The sequence below is a fragment of the Patagioenas fasciata genome, chromosome 3 (assembly GCF_037038585.1).
Source record: "Patagioenas fasciata isolate bPatFas1 chromosome 3, bPatFas1.hap1, whole genome shotgun sequence".
NCBI lineage: Eukaryota > Metazoa > Chordata > Aves > Columbiformes > Columbidae > Patagioenas > Patagioenas fasciata.
Window position 1 is genome coordinate 117865540 of NC_092522.1, and position 12333 is coordinate 117877872.

Sequence of the window (12333 nt, forward strand, 5' to 3'; positions counted from 1 at the left end):
TGGTTACCAAAATGTGGAAATATTATAGACATTCATTAAGCTGCAAAAAACAGATGGTAACTCACTGGGAGGCACCATTCGAAAGACAAAGCAGCAGCACGTCTCTGTACCCAGGGCAGAGGAGGAGACTTGGTGTGATGTTGCACATGAGAATTTACAGTCTCTGAAGTAAGAGCTGAACAAACAACGGAGGGAGGATGGTCCTAGAGCTGCGGTGCTCTGCAGAAAAGGTGGCTCTTCAGTGTAATTTCAGAGACATTTACAGAGCAGTGGTCTCCAACCTGAACTGGAGAGCAGCAGTGCTGCTGGAGGGTAGAGGAAGGCCAATGTTTGCTCTTGAAGCACAGAAGCAGAAATAAATCTTATTTCCTGATGCATTTCTTTTTCTAGATGATGGTAGACAAGACCATGAATTTCAGCTACGCTCATCACCATTCTGCTCTCATTTTTGCTGCGCTGCTGCTGAGGAAAGATTGCTCAGGGCCTGTGGAACTGATGGGCACTCGCTCAGCTTCACCTGATGGTTGTAGCATGGAGGGGGTTGGTCTCTTCTCCCAGGTAGCAAGTGATAGGATGAGAGGAAATGGCCTCAAGTTGCGCCAGGGAAGGTTTAGATTGGATATTGGGAAAAATTTCTTCATGGAAAGGGTTGTGAGGCATTGGAACAGGCTGCCCAGGGCAGTGGTGGAGTCACCATCCCTGGAGGGGTTTAAAAGACACATAGATGAGGCTCTTTGGGACATGGTTTAGTGCCAGGGTTGGCTTATAGTCTGACTCAATGGTCTTAAGGGTCTATTCCAACCAAGATGACTCCACGGAGTACACCTGGAGATCCCGCACCCACCTTCTGCCAGCTCATCTTTGGTCATATACCCAGAATCATCTACATTCAGCAAGGGATTAACAGGATTTCCTTCACACCATGCTATCCTCCATCACAGACTTTCCTCTCTGTTTACCCAGAGGCTGTTTTCCTCTGTCTAAGACCAATTCAGGCCACCAGCTTCTCATCATGATTACAGAACCACATCTACGCTGTCTGAGAAGTTTCTGTCCATAGGAGCTGCAGCCCATGAGGAATCATTTCTCCTGCATTTCCAACTCAAACTCAGCCTTTGGCCACCTTCAGAGTCATCAGGAATCTGCACATTCACCACATCCAGCAGCTTCAACAATTCTGGCACTGGCCGCAGGAGATTGTGAGTCCTGGTGCAGATGAACCTGCTGACCGCAGTCTGGGATGAATGTGAAACCACCATCACCTCCAGGCTCCTGGCAAAGCCTCAACAGCACTGAGCTGGCCAGGTCGAGGGAACTGGAAATGCCAGAATTCCCTAAGTGACCTGCTCGGGGGAAAGAAGAGCCATAAAACAAACAAGCTCCCTAAAACCACCCTGCAATCCCCTCCTAAGGGCTCTCGGACTGACATCAATGACTGGGTGGAAACAGGTTGGATGCGGATTTTACAGAAATGGGGAAACTGAGAAAAACGCAGCATTTTCAAGGATTTCTTTATTATTCAAGTTTTCTATCATCTAAAACCACCAATATATTAAATACCAAGATGAAAACTTTAGCTCAGGAGCTTGTAAGAATGTGTATTTTCAACCACTGATACAAAGACCTGGTCTATACTGCAACAGGCATATTTAAAAAACAGTGCTCAGTATAAAACCAAAAAATGTCAATATTTCCAAGGATCAAATAAATAATTTACAGTGATATGAAAAAAAAAAAAAGTGGAAATCCAACAGAAATTTGAGACAGACAGTTGTTTGGAATTCACAGTCCCATGCAGTAAATTTAAAGTCTCCCATCATACGACAGGCTTTACAAAACCACCATCAAAAGTTACATTTGGCTGCCGGGCTGTTCCGAAGGAGCGCTGCTGTCTAAAGCCTTGGGGGAGCAGTCTCTGAGGACTTCCAAAGAACTCGTGATATCCAGACTTTCGGAAGCAGCGGGTCTGCACCCTTCCGTGGAACTGAGGATGTCCAAAGTTTTGGAGGAACGGGCGCCGTAGCCTTTCGAACTGGCATCTCGCACCACGATCTCCTGCGCGGATGTAAACGTTAACGGGACAAATCCCTCGCTGTCAGCTGTCAGGACAATCCAAGAGGACCCTGTGAAGACGTGGGAACATCTGTTTGTAAGTTTTCTTGTAATCAGGTGTGTTTAAGGCATGAAACACGTTTCTTCTCAAATTAAAAGTTAAATGCTTCTGTATGGTCAGTTTTTCTAGGGAAAAAATGTATGGGGAGATACAAGTATAATCTCAAAAATAAAGGAGTTGATGACGTGAAACAGCTTTCTGACCAATTTTGCCACTAGGACATGAGACTACAATAAATACACACTTTAAATAAGGAAGGATTAAATTCTGAGCAGAATTCATAAACACCCAGACTTGTTTTTAATAAGCTATTCATAAGCTATTTCCCAGTGCTCAACTTGTGCAGATACTGTATGAAGTAGACATTTATCAAATTACAAATTAACGCAGAAATCTATAAACTGCCGCTTTATTTAATTTCAATATAATTCATTTCAATAAATACGAAGAAGAAATGCTGTACTATACGGTAAGGCCCATTTCCATGGTCTGTTTGCTATTTGACTTCCCATCATCGTTAGCATCATCTTTACAATTTGAAATCATTTATTGAATCCAAAATACTGCCTTCTAGTAATTAATAGAAACCAGAAAATTTTCATATTTGTATCCGTTAGGTTGATGAAGAACCAAAACAGAGCTCGTGGGGGATGAGGGAATTCAGAGAAACATTTCCAGCTGTTCGTACAGTTACATTATGTAACTTCATGTCACATGTAAAGTCATGAGAAGATTGTAGCTTAAAGCTTGAAACCCTTTAATCTTTTGGCTTAATATCTCATTTCAGCCAAACTGTAAAATCAATACAATTCAGGAATTTGAAAATACCATTCCTACTTTGCCGATTTATCTTGTAATATTTGTAAAATTAGTAAATAAACCTATTGTAACAGTCTGCTTTTAAAATGTATCTAGTAAGGCAAGTCACAGGCATAATGACAACGCATTTCGGGATAACCAGTTCTGTCCAGCTTATAATTTCTAAGCTAGAAAATAAGTCAAAAAACCCACAGGTAATGCAGACATATTTTATTTTTCCCAGAAAGAGAGGTTGTTTAAGTCTTACAGCTCAAAATTCCAGCCTGAAAACTTCCAAGATCAGTTATTTACAAAACTGCAGCTCTTTTCTCACTGGGTGTTATCACACATTTCTGGGTTGTGCCACAACTTTGTTTCAATAGTTACCGTGTTTCGATGCAGGTGACTGACCCTGCAATAGGAAAACTACTAAATAACGTAAGAAAGTGGTAAGAGATGGAATTGTCAGTGAATTACCTGCCTACAGTTATATCTGGGTATTGGATTACTAAGTGTATTATTGAGCTACTTTATAAAAAACTATAGGATCTCTTAAAGGAGACCAGGTGCTGGAACTACAGATTAAAATATAGAAACCTGTATTCTAAACCCACCAGCCAACTCTAACCTGCTCATTTGCTCAGACTTCTGGATTTGGAATTGCTGAAAACAAATCAAAACTGCAATTTCCCTGTAAAACCAGCTACTTGGTAAGGGGCTATCAATACATGAAAATTTGCTATTTTTTTAAAATAACGTAAAGATTCTTCTCAGTAGAAGCCCAGAGAAGAATCTTCACGTTATAAAACATGTGAGCAAACTTTTATTAATCGACTTTAATTATTTAGTCCTTGTTTTTTTTGTCCAGATGGGCTTATGCACGTTGCTGCTGCTCACTGAGAATGTCGCATGTGTTTAAAGTGTTTGTGTAACTGCATGATTAGAACATACCATGTTGCATTTCTACAAGAGAGAGATTGAATATCTGCTGGACAATATCCAGGCGGAGTTTACCACCACAAAGAATAACAGCTCGTCTTTCGTCTGAATCACTTCTGGAAAGCTGCTTCTGGAAATTCAAGAAAGAATCGTTAGACACTGTGATGTGTATTTAAGCAGAGATGTCAAAATGGCATTAATCAAAACTGGATCACGGACACGTCTTCAACCACGTCATTTACAGAAAGTCAAACGCTACTTTCATTCAGACCCATTTGCAAGGTTTATGCTTTAAAGTCTTGGCGCTCAAGGAGACAGTGAGTGATCTGTGAATTCAGCACGTCATGAGGACAGGAGTGGGAATCACAAGCTGCTGCTACCTCAAATTTAATTAGGCTTCTAAACGAACACCTCAGTTAAACAAGATGCCAGACTTGCTGAGGAAAACTAACTTTTCACAGAAATGCCACCATATATCATTAAGAGAGCTAGAAAAATTAGATTTAGTACAATTATTAAATGTCTACAACAGAAAACAGTGAAAAAAGTGAGGGAATATGAGCCAGGACCTTGTCCTACACAAGTTGAGAATAAGTTGAAAACAGGAGCTTATTGAAAGGAAAACAGCAATTGAAATGACTGAATACTGACTAAGGTTTATTAACGTAACTTCTAGAAGAGACCCATCAGATTTGTACCATGTTTGGATGAACAGGTACCTTAAACCTTCTAGCATGAGATTTGGAAGTACCTGCTTTCAGCCAAGGAAAGTACCTTTCACATGACATTCGATTGAAAATCCATTTTTAAGCTATATTCACAGAATTATCTATTGTGTCCCTAAGGGTCTCTGTCCTTCTCAGATGGCGCTGTCAATACTAATTGGCAGCACCCCAGTTTCAGAGCCAAAGCATTTTTCCTTTTTTTGTTTCAGTCTGTTTTATTTTAGTTCTCCTCACAGGAGGACAGGAGATTGATACCAATTCCCAGACACAGAAATTTTCTCTTGTCTAAACTTCTAAACAGAAAGCTTCACAAGTTGCCTAGGGAAAACAGGAACAGGATGGCATCTAATCCTATTGACCAGGCCAAGTGCAAGGTCTTGCACCTGGGTCAGGACAACCCCCAGTACCAGTACAGGCTGAGGATGAAGGGATTGAGAGCAGCCCTGCCGAGAAGGACTTGGGGGTGCTGGTGGATGAAAGATTGGACATGAGCCGGCAATGGACGCTTGCAGCCCAGAAGGTCAGTTGTATCCTGGGCTGCATCACCAGCAGCGTGTCCAGCAGGTGGAGGGAGGTGATTCTGCCCCCCTGCTCCACTCTGGTGAGACCCCACCTGCAGTTCTGTGTCCAGCTCTGGAGCCCTCAGCACAGGACACACATGGACCTGTTGGAGAGGGGCCAGAGGAGCCACAGAAATGATCCGAGGCTGGCACAGCTCTGCTGGGAGGACAGGCTGAGTGCGCTGGGGTTGTTCAGCCTGGAGAAGGCTCTGGGGAGACCTTATTGTGGCCTTTCTGTAATTAAAAGGGGCCTGTAAGAAAAGTGAGGACAGACATTTTATCAGGGCCTGTTACAACAGAACAAGGGGTGATGGTTTTAAACTGAAGAAGGGGAGATTCAGGCCAGACATGAGAAAGAAATTTGTTACACTGCGGGTGGTGAAACACTGGCCCAGGTTGCCCAGAGAGGTGGTGGATGCCCCATCCCTGGAGACATCCCAGGCCAGGCTGGACAGGGCTCTGAGCAACCTGATCTGGGTGAAGATGTCCCTGCTCATGGCAGGGGTTGGACTGGGTGAGCTTTGAAGATCCCTTCCAACCCAAACTGTTCTATGATTTTATGATTATGTGATAATGGCTTTTTTTTTTCCCCAGAAATGTTCTGTTTTTACCACTGGTATACGCAGCTGAGCAGGAATGAAAGCGCCACTACTACATCCACCCGAAATGGCAATAATTTTAGTCGTGAGATACATTAGTTTAAGTTTAGTTTAAAAAAAAATCTGAAATATTTCCCCTCATTCTATCAGAGAAAAATATCATACAAATACGTAGTTCTAAAGTAACTGTAAATAGGGACTCAGATGCAACTGCAGCAAGGACAGGGTAGAAGGACTACAAAACCAAGCCAGGCTTATGTAAAAGCCTAAATAAATCTAAATAAGACTCCTATCAGATTTGCCTGCATCCAGTGAGATCCACGTGTACTAAATTTGCATGTACTAAACACTCACAGGATGTCATCCTTCCTACACATAATGAGTTTGTGTTTCAAATCCATACAAAGAACACACATCCATAAACAGATTTTATCATTAAGGCTTCCAATATTAAAATTACCTGGCAGGTGACGTTAATAAAAGCGGGTTCCTGAGAAGATGGGTACACTGGAAAACTTCTCTTCCCAGACTTTAGCAGCTCAGTTAATTCACAGAGATGACGCTGTAATTCTGTGAAGTTACCAGACAGTTTTTCTACATTTTTTGAAAAGTAGCTTGCCTCCTTTTCACTTAACAGGTTATTCTTGTAAGAATTTGGTATTTTGGAAGCTGCATCTGCCTGCCTTTTTGGAGATGTTGGCTTGTTAGAAAAGGTCAGTGATGCAGCAGACAGTGCCGCAGTCCGATTAACCGGTTCAGCATTGAGAGATTCAACTGATGGAGGAAAATTCATGGAAATCCTCTTATCTTTGAAATCATTTATGTTCAATGACAAACTTTGCTCGTATGCAGGACTCTTAATTTCCTCAATGAGTTTCCTTCTGCTGGTTGGGGACTGAATGGCAGCACGATCCGGTATCAAGAGTCCACGGCTAAGGGTGTGAACATCTGGAGAGAGATCATGAGATATGTTTGAAAGGTTCAAACTGGAGCTGCCACTAACGGATGAAGATGTTGAAGGACTCACTTCCAATACTAGTTCCTTAATCATCAATCGGATCATATATTTGTCTGATCTTGAAGAAGGGAGAAAGGCAGGATCAGTGAATTTTTGTTTTCCAACCAGTATCAGTAACAATTTATTGGTCAAGAAGCACAGACCCTTTGGTTTCTCATTTTTCTCTAGCTGAATTTGTTGAATATTGGGTAAATTGGATGAAGTCAGTGAATAGACTAAAATAACGTTACAAGTATTGGAGGCAACTGATACGGTTTGAGTTTTGGGGTCAAAAGCCATTATATCAGGAACCAGGATGCCTGGGATGCTCACTTTTTTGGTGGAAGTCACCTTTCTTTCAAAAGTCACCAGGATGAGGTGTGAAGAGTCTTGGCCACTTCCCGTTAGGTAGTCCTTGGGCCTCAGGTGGAGAAGAGGACTGGAATCTGCACCCTGCTTGCTGGAAAGAATGTGAGTTAGATCCACAGGAGACGTAACGACAGACAAAGGCTTCTCAGAGTCCAGGGATTTTTTCCCCCCATCCAAGGAATGCTCCTCCTCACCGCACAAGCTGGACTGCGAGGGGAAGGACTCTGTTTCAACACTCGTTGGGACTTCAAATGCAACGCCAGCGTTTAGGCCACAGATCTTGTCTAGCGGGAGCTCGGTGGTAACAGCAACTTGGAAATTCAGAGTGGCTTCCACAGCACAGATGTAGCCGCCCACATCGAAGATGGGGCAAAAAGAACAAGCATTCAGGGTTTTCTGGGCATCATCCCAAATATAAGAATGAAGGGCACTGCCTACGCCCACGACTAAGCGATTGCCTTCCTTGGTCCAACAAGCGCAGTGGATGAGGCCGCTGCCCTTGATGTCGGCTTGAATTCTTGAGTTGTGGAGGTGAACAGAGTGCAAGACAGAGGCGTCATGCGTTGTCAGCACCGCCAGGATCTCCTTCTTCGGGTGCCACACACAGCCCTGGGGGAGCACTGGGAAGGGCTCGCTGATGTCGCAAATCTGAGAAACTAAGAGCTTGTTTCTTTCTGTAACACTAAAGCAGAGCTGCCAAACGGTGATGTGCTTTTTATGTTGGACAGCGAGCAGAGCTGGGGCGTCAGGGGGACACGGGCCCCAGTAGAGTCCATGGACATGTTCAAACTGACCGATAACGGTTGAGTCACCAAATTTTGGTTCTCCATTATGGAGTTGTAAAGAAGTCAGGATCACCTGTTTCCCATCTGTCCAGGCGAGACCGTGCACAGGGTGAATTGCTTGGTACAAGGCGTTAAGGCCAGTTCTCAGAAGCTTCGCCTTTCCTAGCTCCATGATTTTTAATGTGAGACATCTAAACAAATTAGAATTAAAAGAAAAAAAATATTTTAGAGGACAATATCTGTACAATTATTTAGCTTATGACCCTGCCAATGCTGGACTCTTCCTTCCAGTGAAGTCAGTAACATAGTGAATGTTCATTGGTGCTTAATCCCCAACTGTAGATTTTTTTGTTTACAATGTTTCTACAGTGAAATCCAATCTCAAAAGAAACAACCTTTGCTGTTTACATACGCTTAGTCTGCTGCATTTTCATCACAAGACCACTCCTTCCATTCCAATTGTCAGGTTGCTGCTTCTCAGAATATTTTGGAATGACATTAGTACGACATATTTTCAAAATATTGCCTCTCTCAGGTTCATGGACCATTTGTGATCAGATGGAGTAATCCCTTACAAGTGTAACCAAGCATTAATGTATTATCTATAAATCTGATCCTGTATTAAGTGGGTGAGAATGAGGCACTTATATGGTTATTGCAGAAAGCTCTCTAAAAAAGCAAATCCAATTTTGATGAAAGTTAGGATCCAAGCAGATTTTTCTGAGGAAATGACTGAGAAAAGAATTCAGAAGAACTCGGAACACAGGAAAGGGACAAACCCATCTACCTGAGGCAGGAGCCATACTATGATGGCATGTCAATGACTCACAGCCTTCAACATCCTCTAAAGCAGTGATTAATTATTTTCTTTTCCCAAACGATTTTTGTCAGAGTTCACAACTCACCTTGTAGCTCACTACTATTTGTTGGGCAGGACGGATGAAAGTAGTAGCAGCCAACCATGCCTGCAGAATGGTATTTAAACGTGCCTAAATATCCATATAAAAATATACACGCATTTTTAAGTCCTTTTAAAAAAATATCTGCAGTAATTCTGGGGATATTTTTATTGTTTGGATGTAGCACTAAGAGTATTCATTTTTCATAGTCTTCTGCAAAGTATAAATTACTGGTTTACAGAGACAAAATAAAACCACAGAAAACTTTCATTCCAGTAGTTTTAAGAAATGGGTTACGCGATTTGCCTGACACCTTCTCAGTTCTCTCCACAGAGCATAAAAGCTTGAAGAGGGAGAACGGGAAACTGCCAGTAAGCACCATTCTCTGTAGTCTGTAACCAGCTGTTTGGGCCATCCAGAAGCCATATGCAAGGCAAGAAAACTTCAGAAGGTGTCAAGATTTTACACACACTTCTTGGTTTTGAGCTGTGAGCAATCTCTGTGCACAGAAGCCAGTTCAACAGAATTGATGGTTTCCTCACTGAAGATTCTACACAGGATTTGGCTCAGCTGCAAAGCCATGGCACAGAATGAATTGTAGTTTTAGTAGGATACATGAAAAACAAGAAGGAAATGTTTGAGAAAGTTAAACCAGAAGAGTTTATTACAATGTGCAGAGCCTGGCACTACTTGGTATTTTAATTCACTATTTCTGGATGACCCCGAACTCGGAAGAAGGAGACTGGAAGACTTGATTTCAGAGACTAAAACTAGATAGAAAGAGTTATGTTATCATGATCAAGTTAACTTCTTCTCAAGCTAATATCAAGTGCAAAATAATACACTCAGTGAAGAAAAAACAAACACATGGACACCTGTTCAGAAATAATTGCCTGGGTAGCAGTAGAGCAAAAAAGGGATCTGGCTTACAACGGGTATGTGAGAATGTTGCCAAACAGAATCACAGAATAGAATCATAGAATCTTTTTGCTTGGAAAAGACTGTTAAGATCATCGAGTCCAACTGTTAACCTAACACTGTCAAGTCCACATCTAAATCGTGTCCCCAAGAACCTCATCTACATGTCTTTTAAATCCCTCCAGGGATGGTGACTCCACCACTGCCCTGGGCAGCCTGTTCCAATGCCTCACAACCCTTTCTGTGAAGAAATTTTTCCTAATATCCAATCTAAACCTCCCCTGGTGCAACTTGAGGCCATTTCCTCTCATCCTATCACTTGTTACTCAGGAGAAGAGACCAACCCTCTCCATGCTACAACCTCCTTTCAGGCAGTTGCAGACAGTGATAAGGTCTCCTCTCAGCCTCCTTTTCTCCAGGCTGAACAGCCACAGGTCCCTCAGCTGCTCCTCATCAGACTTGTGCTCCAGACCCCTCACCAGCATCACTGCCCTTCTCTGAACCATCTCCAGCACCTCAATATCTTTATTGTCATGAGGGGCCCAAAACTGACCCCAGGATTCGAGGTGCGGTCTCACCAGCGCTGCATACAGGGGGAGAATTAGCCATTATCATTCTGGAATGTTTTTAAGAAGAACACCATACAAAAGGGAGATAATTACCCCATTTCCTCCAGGCTAACAGTATCTCCGCTGGAGTCCTGCACCTAGTTCTGAGTTGACCAGCGCAAGGACAATGGAAATGCTTAACAGAGCATGGCAACCAGAGAAACAGGAGAAGCGCAAGAACCGCACTTGCTCAGTTTGAAGATTCTGAGTGGAAACTTGCAAACACTCACCAGGCTGCTGACAGGAGAACACTGATCCACTGTTCCCCAGGTCTACTGTGGATAGTGCAAGATAATAATCAGCTTAGTTTCAACAAAGGAGATTTAGGTCAGCTATTAAGGAAAAATTCTAACCATAAATGATAGCTAAGCATTGAAGCAGGTTACCTTGGAAGCGGGGAGAAGGCACTCGGTGAATTTCATAATCTCTAAGAGCCAATTAAGTAAATGCCTGTCAGGGGTAAGTTTAAGTACCCTGGAGTAAGTAAGTTTAAGTACCCCTGCCTCATGGTAAGAGAGCACTCGAGATACTTTCAATCAACCTCTCCACCATCTACCTGGCTCTCCTCTTACCTCCTGTATAACCAACCTAAATCTCATTAAGCAACCACCACTTGTAGGAAAATTAAAATGTTAGTTATTCGTTCATTAGTTCTCTGAATTGCATGTACACTGTTGGGCAACACTTACTTATGGAAGGGAGACGATAACATGCATCATAAGATCTGCTGAGATGCTGAGCCTCCCGGGCTGTTCCCTCTGATACAAGAGATGTTTCCCTCTATCCCCAGCAGACCTGGAAAAGCAAAAGCAGCAAGTGACCTACTGACCACTGCACTCAAACACCTTGTGCCCATCACCAATTAATCACAGAACAGTTGGGGTCAGAAGGGACCTCTGGAGATCATCCAGTCCAACCCACCTGCTAAAGCAGGTTCACCAGAGCAGATCACACAGGAATGTGTCCAGGTGGGTTTGAATGTCTCCAGAGAAGGAGACTCCACAGCCTCTCTGGGCAGCCTGTTCCAGGGCTCTGGCACCCCAAAGGAAAGAAGTTTCTCCTTATGCTTAGACAGAACCTCCTGTGTTTCGGTCTGTGCCCATTGCCCCTCATCCTGGCGCTCGGGGTGTCCAGAGGAGCCGCCGCCTCTCCGGGGAGGCAGCCCCTCCGCCGCGCCCCGGCCTCTCCTCACACCCGCTCCGGCCGAGATGCTCGGGGAAACACGGTACCTGTCCCCAGTCCCTCCGGGCAGCCGGTGGGGCATCGGGCGGCCGGGGTAGGCGGCAAGGCAGCGCCCAAACCCGCCCGCCCGCGCCGCTTCCCGCCCTCCACAGCGACCCGCCGCTCGCTGCGCGGGCCCGCCCGCGCCGATATTCTCCACCTCACCCAGCGGCCTGCCCGCTCCTTCTCCTCCCTGCCACGGCCAGCAGTGCCAGCAGCCTCAGCAGTCTCACCTGTCCGTCGGCTCAGCCCTCCTCCGCCAGCGCGGTCGCCGCTGCCATGCAGCGGAGCGCGGCGCAGGCTGTGACACACACCTCCCAGTCCTGCCCACTCCCGCTCCGCCTGTGGGCGGAGATGACGAGCAGCGGCGCTCTAGCCGGCCGCGCCTGAGCTCTATGACCCGGCAGGCGACGCCTACAAGGGGCGGACGCCAGAACTACAGCTCCCAGGAGGCCATGGGGCGCGGCCGTGACGTCTGCTTGCGTGCGCGCGCTCCGCCCGCTCCCGCCAGTCCCGCAGGTGGCGCGAGCGCCCCCCTCAGGCCGCCCAGCGGGGGTGACGGGGAAGGTGACGGACTGGTGACCGGGATCGGTGACCGGGACCGGTGACAGGAACCGGGGACAGGGACCGGTCCCTCCATCTCTCCTGGGGAGCCACGGGCCGAGGGACAGTGTCGACTCACTGCCCCCTGCGGTGGCTGCGTGCTTGTGGCTCTCGGTGACGCCTAAGTGGGGACCAAATCATAGAATCGTTTTGGTTGGAAGAGACCCTCAGGATCGTCGAGTCCAACAGTAACCTGACT

General features: G+C 45.0%; 1 protein-coding gene across 1 annotated transcript; it reads right to left on the reverse strand.

The window, feature by feature from the left end:
* Window positions 1-1494: 1494 nt before the first annotated feature.
* Window positions 1495-11886, reverse strand: LOC136100534 (WD repeat and coiled-coil-containing protein). The gene is made up of 5 exons (XM_065835738.2): window positions 11765-11886; window positions 11000-11105; window positions 6195-8076; window positions 3863-3980; window positions 1495-2123 (listed from the first exon to the last, which is right to left on the reverse strand). Exons 2-5 carry the CDS (start codon window positions 11020-11022, stop codon window positions 1852-1854), a joined length of 2295 nt encoding a protein of 764 aa, XP_065691810.2. The 5' UTR covers window positions 11023-11105; window positions 11765-11886; the 3' UTR covers window positions 1495-1851.
* Window positions 11887-12333: the final 447 nt, after the last annotated feature.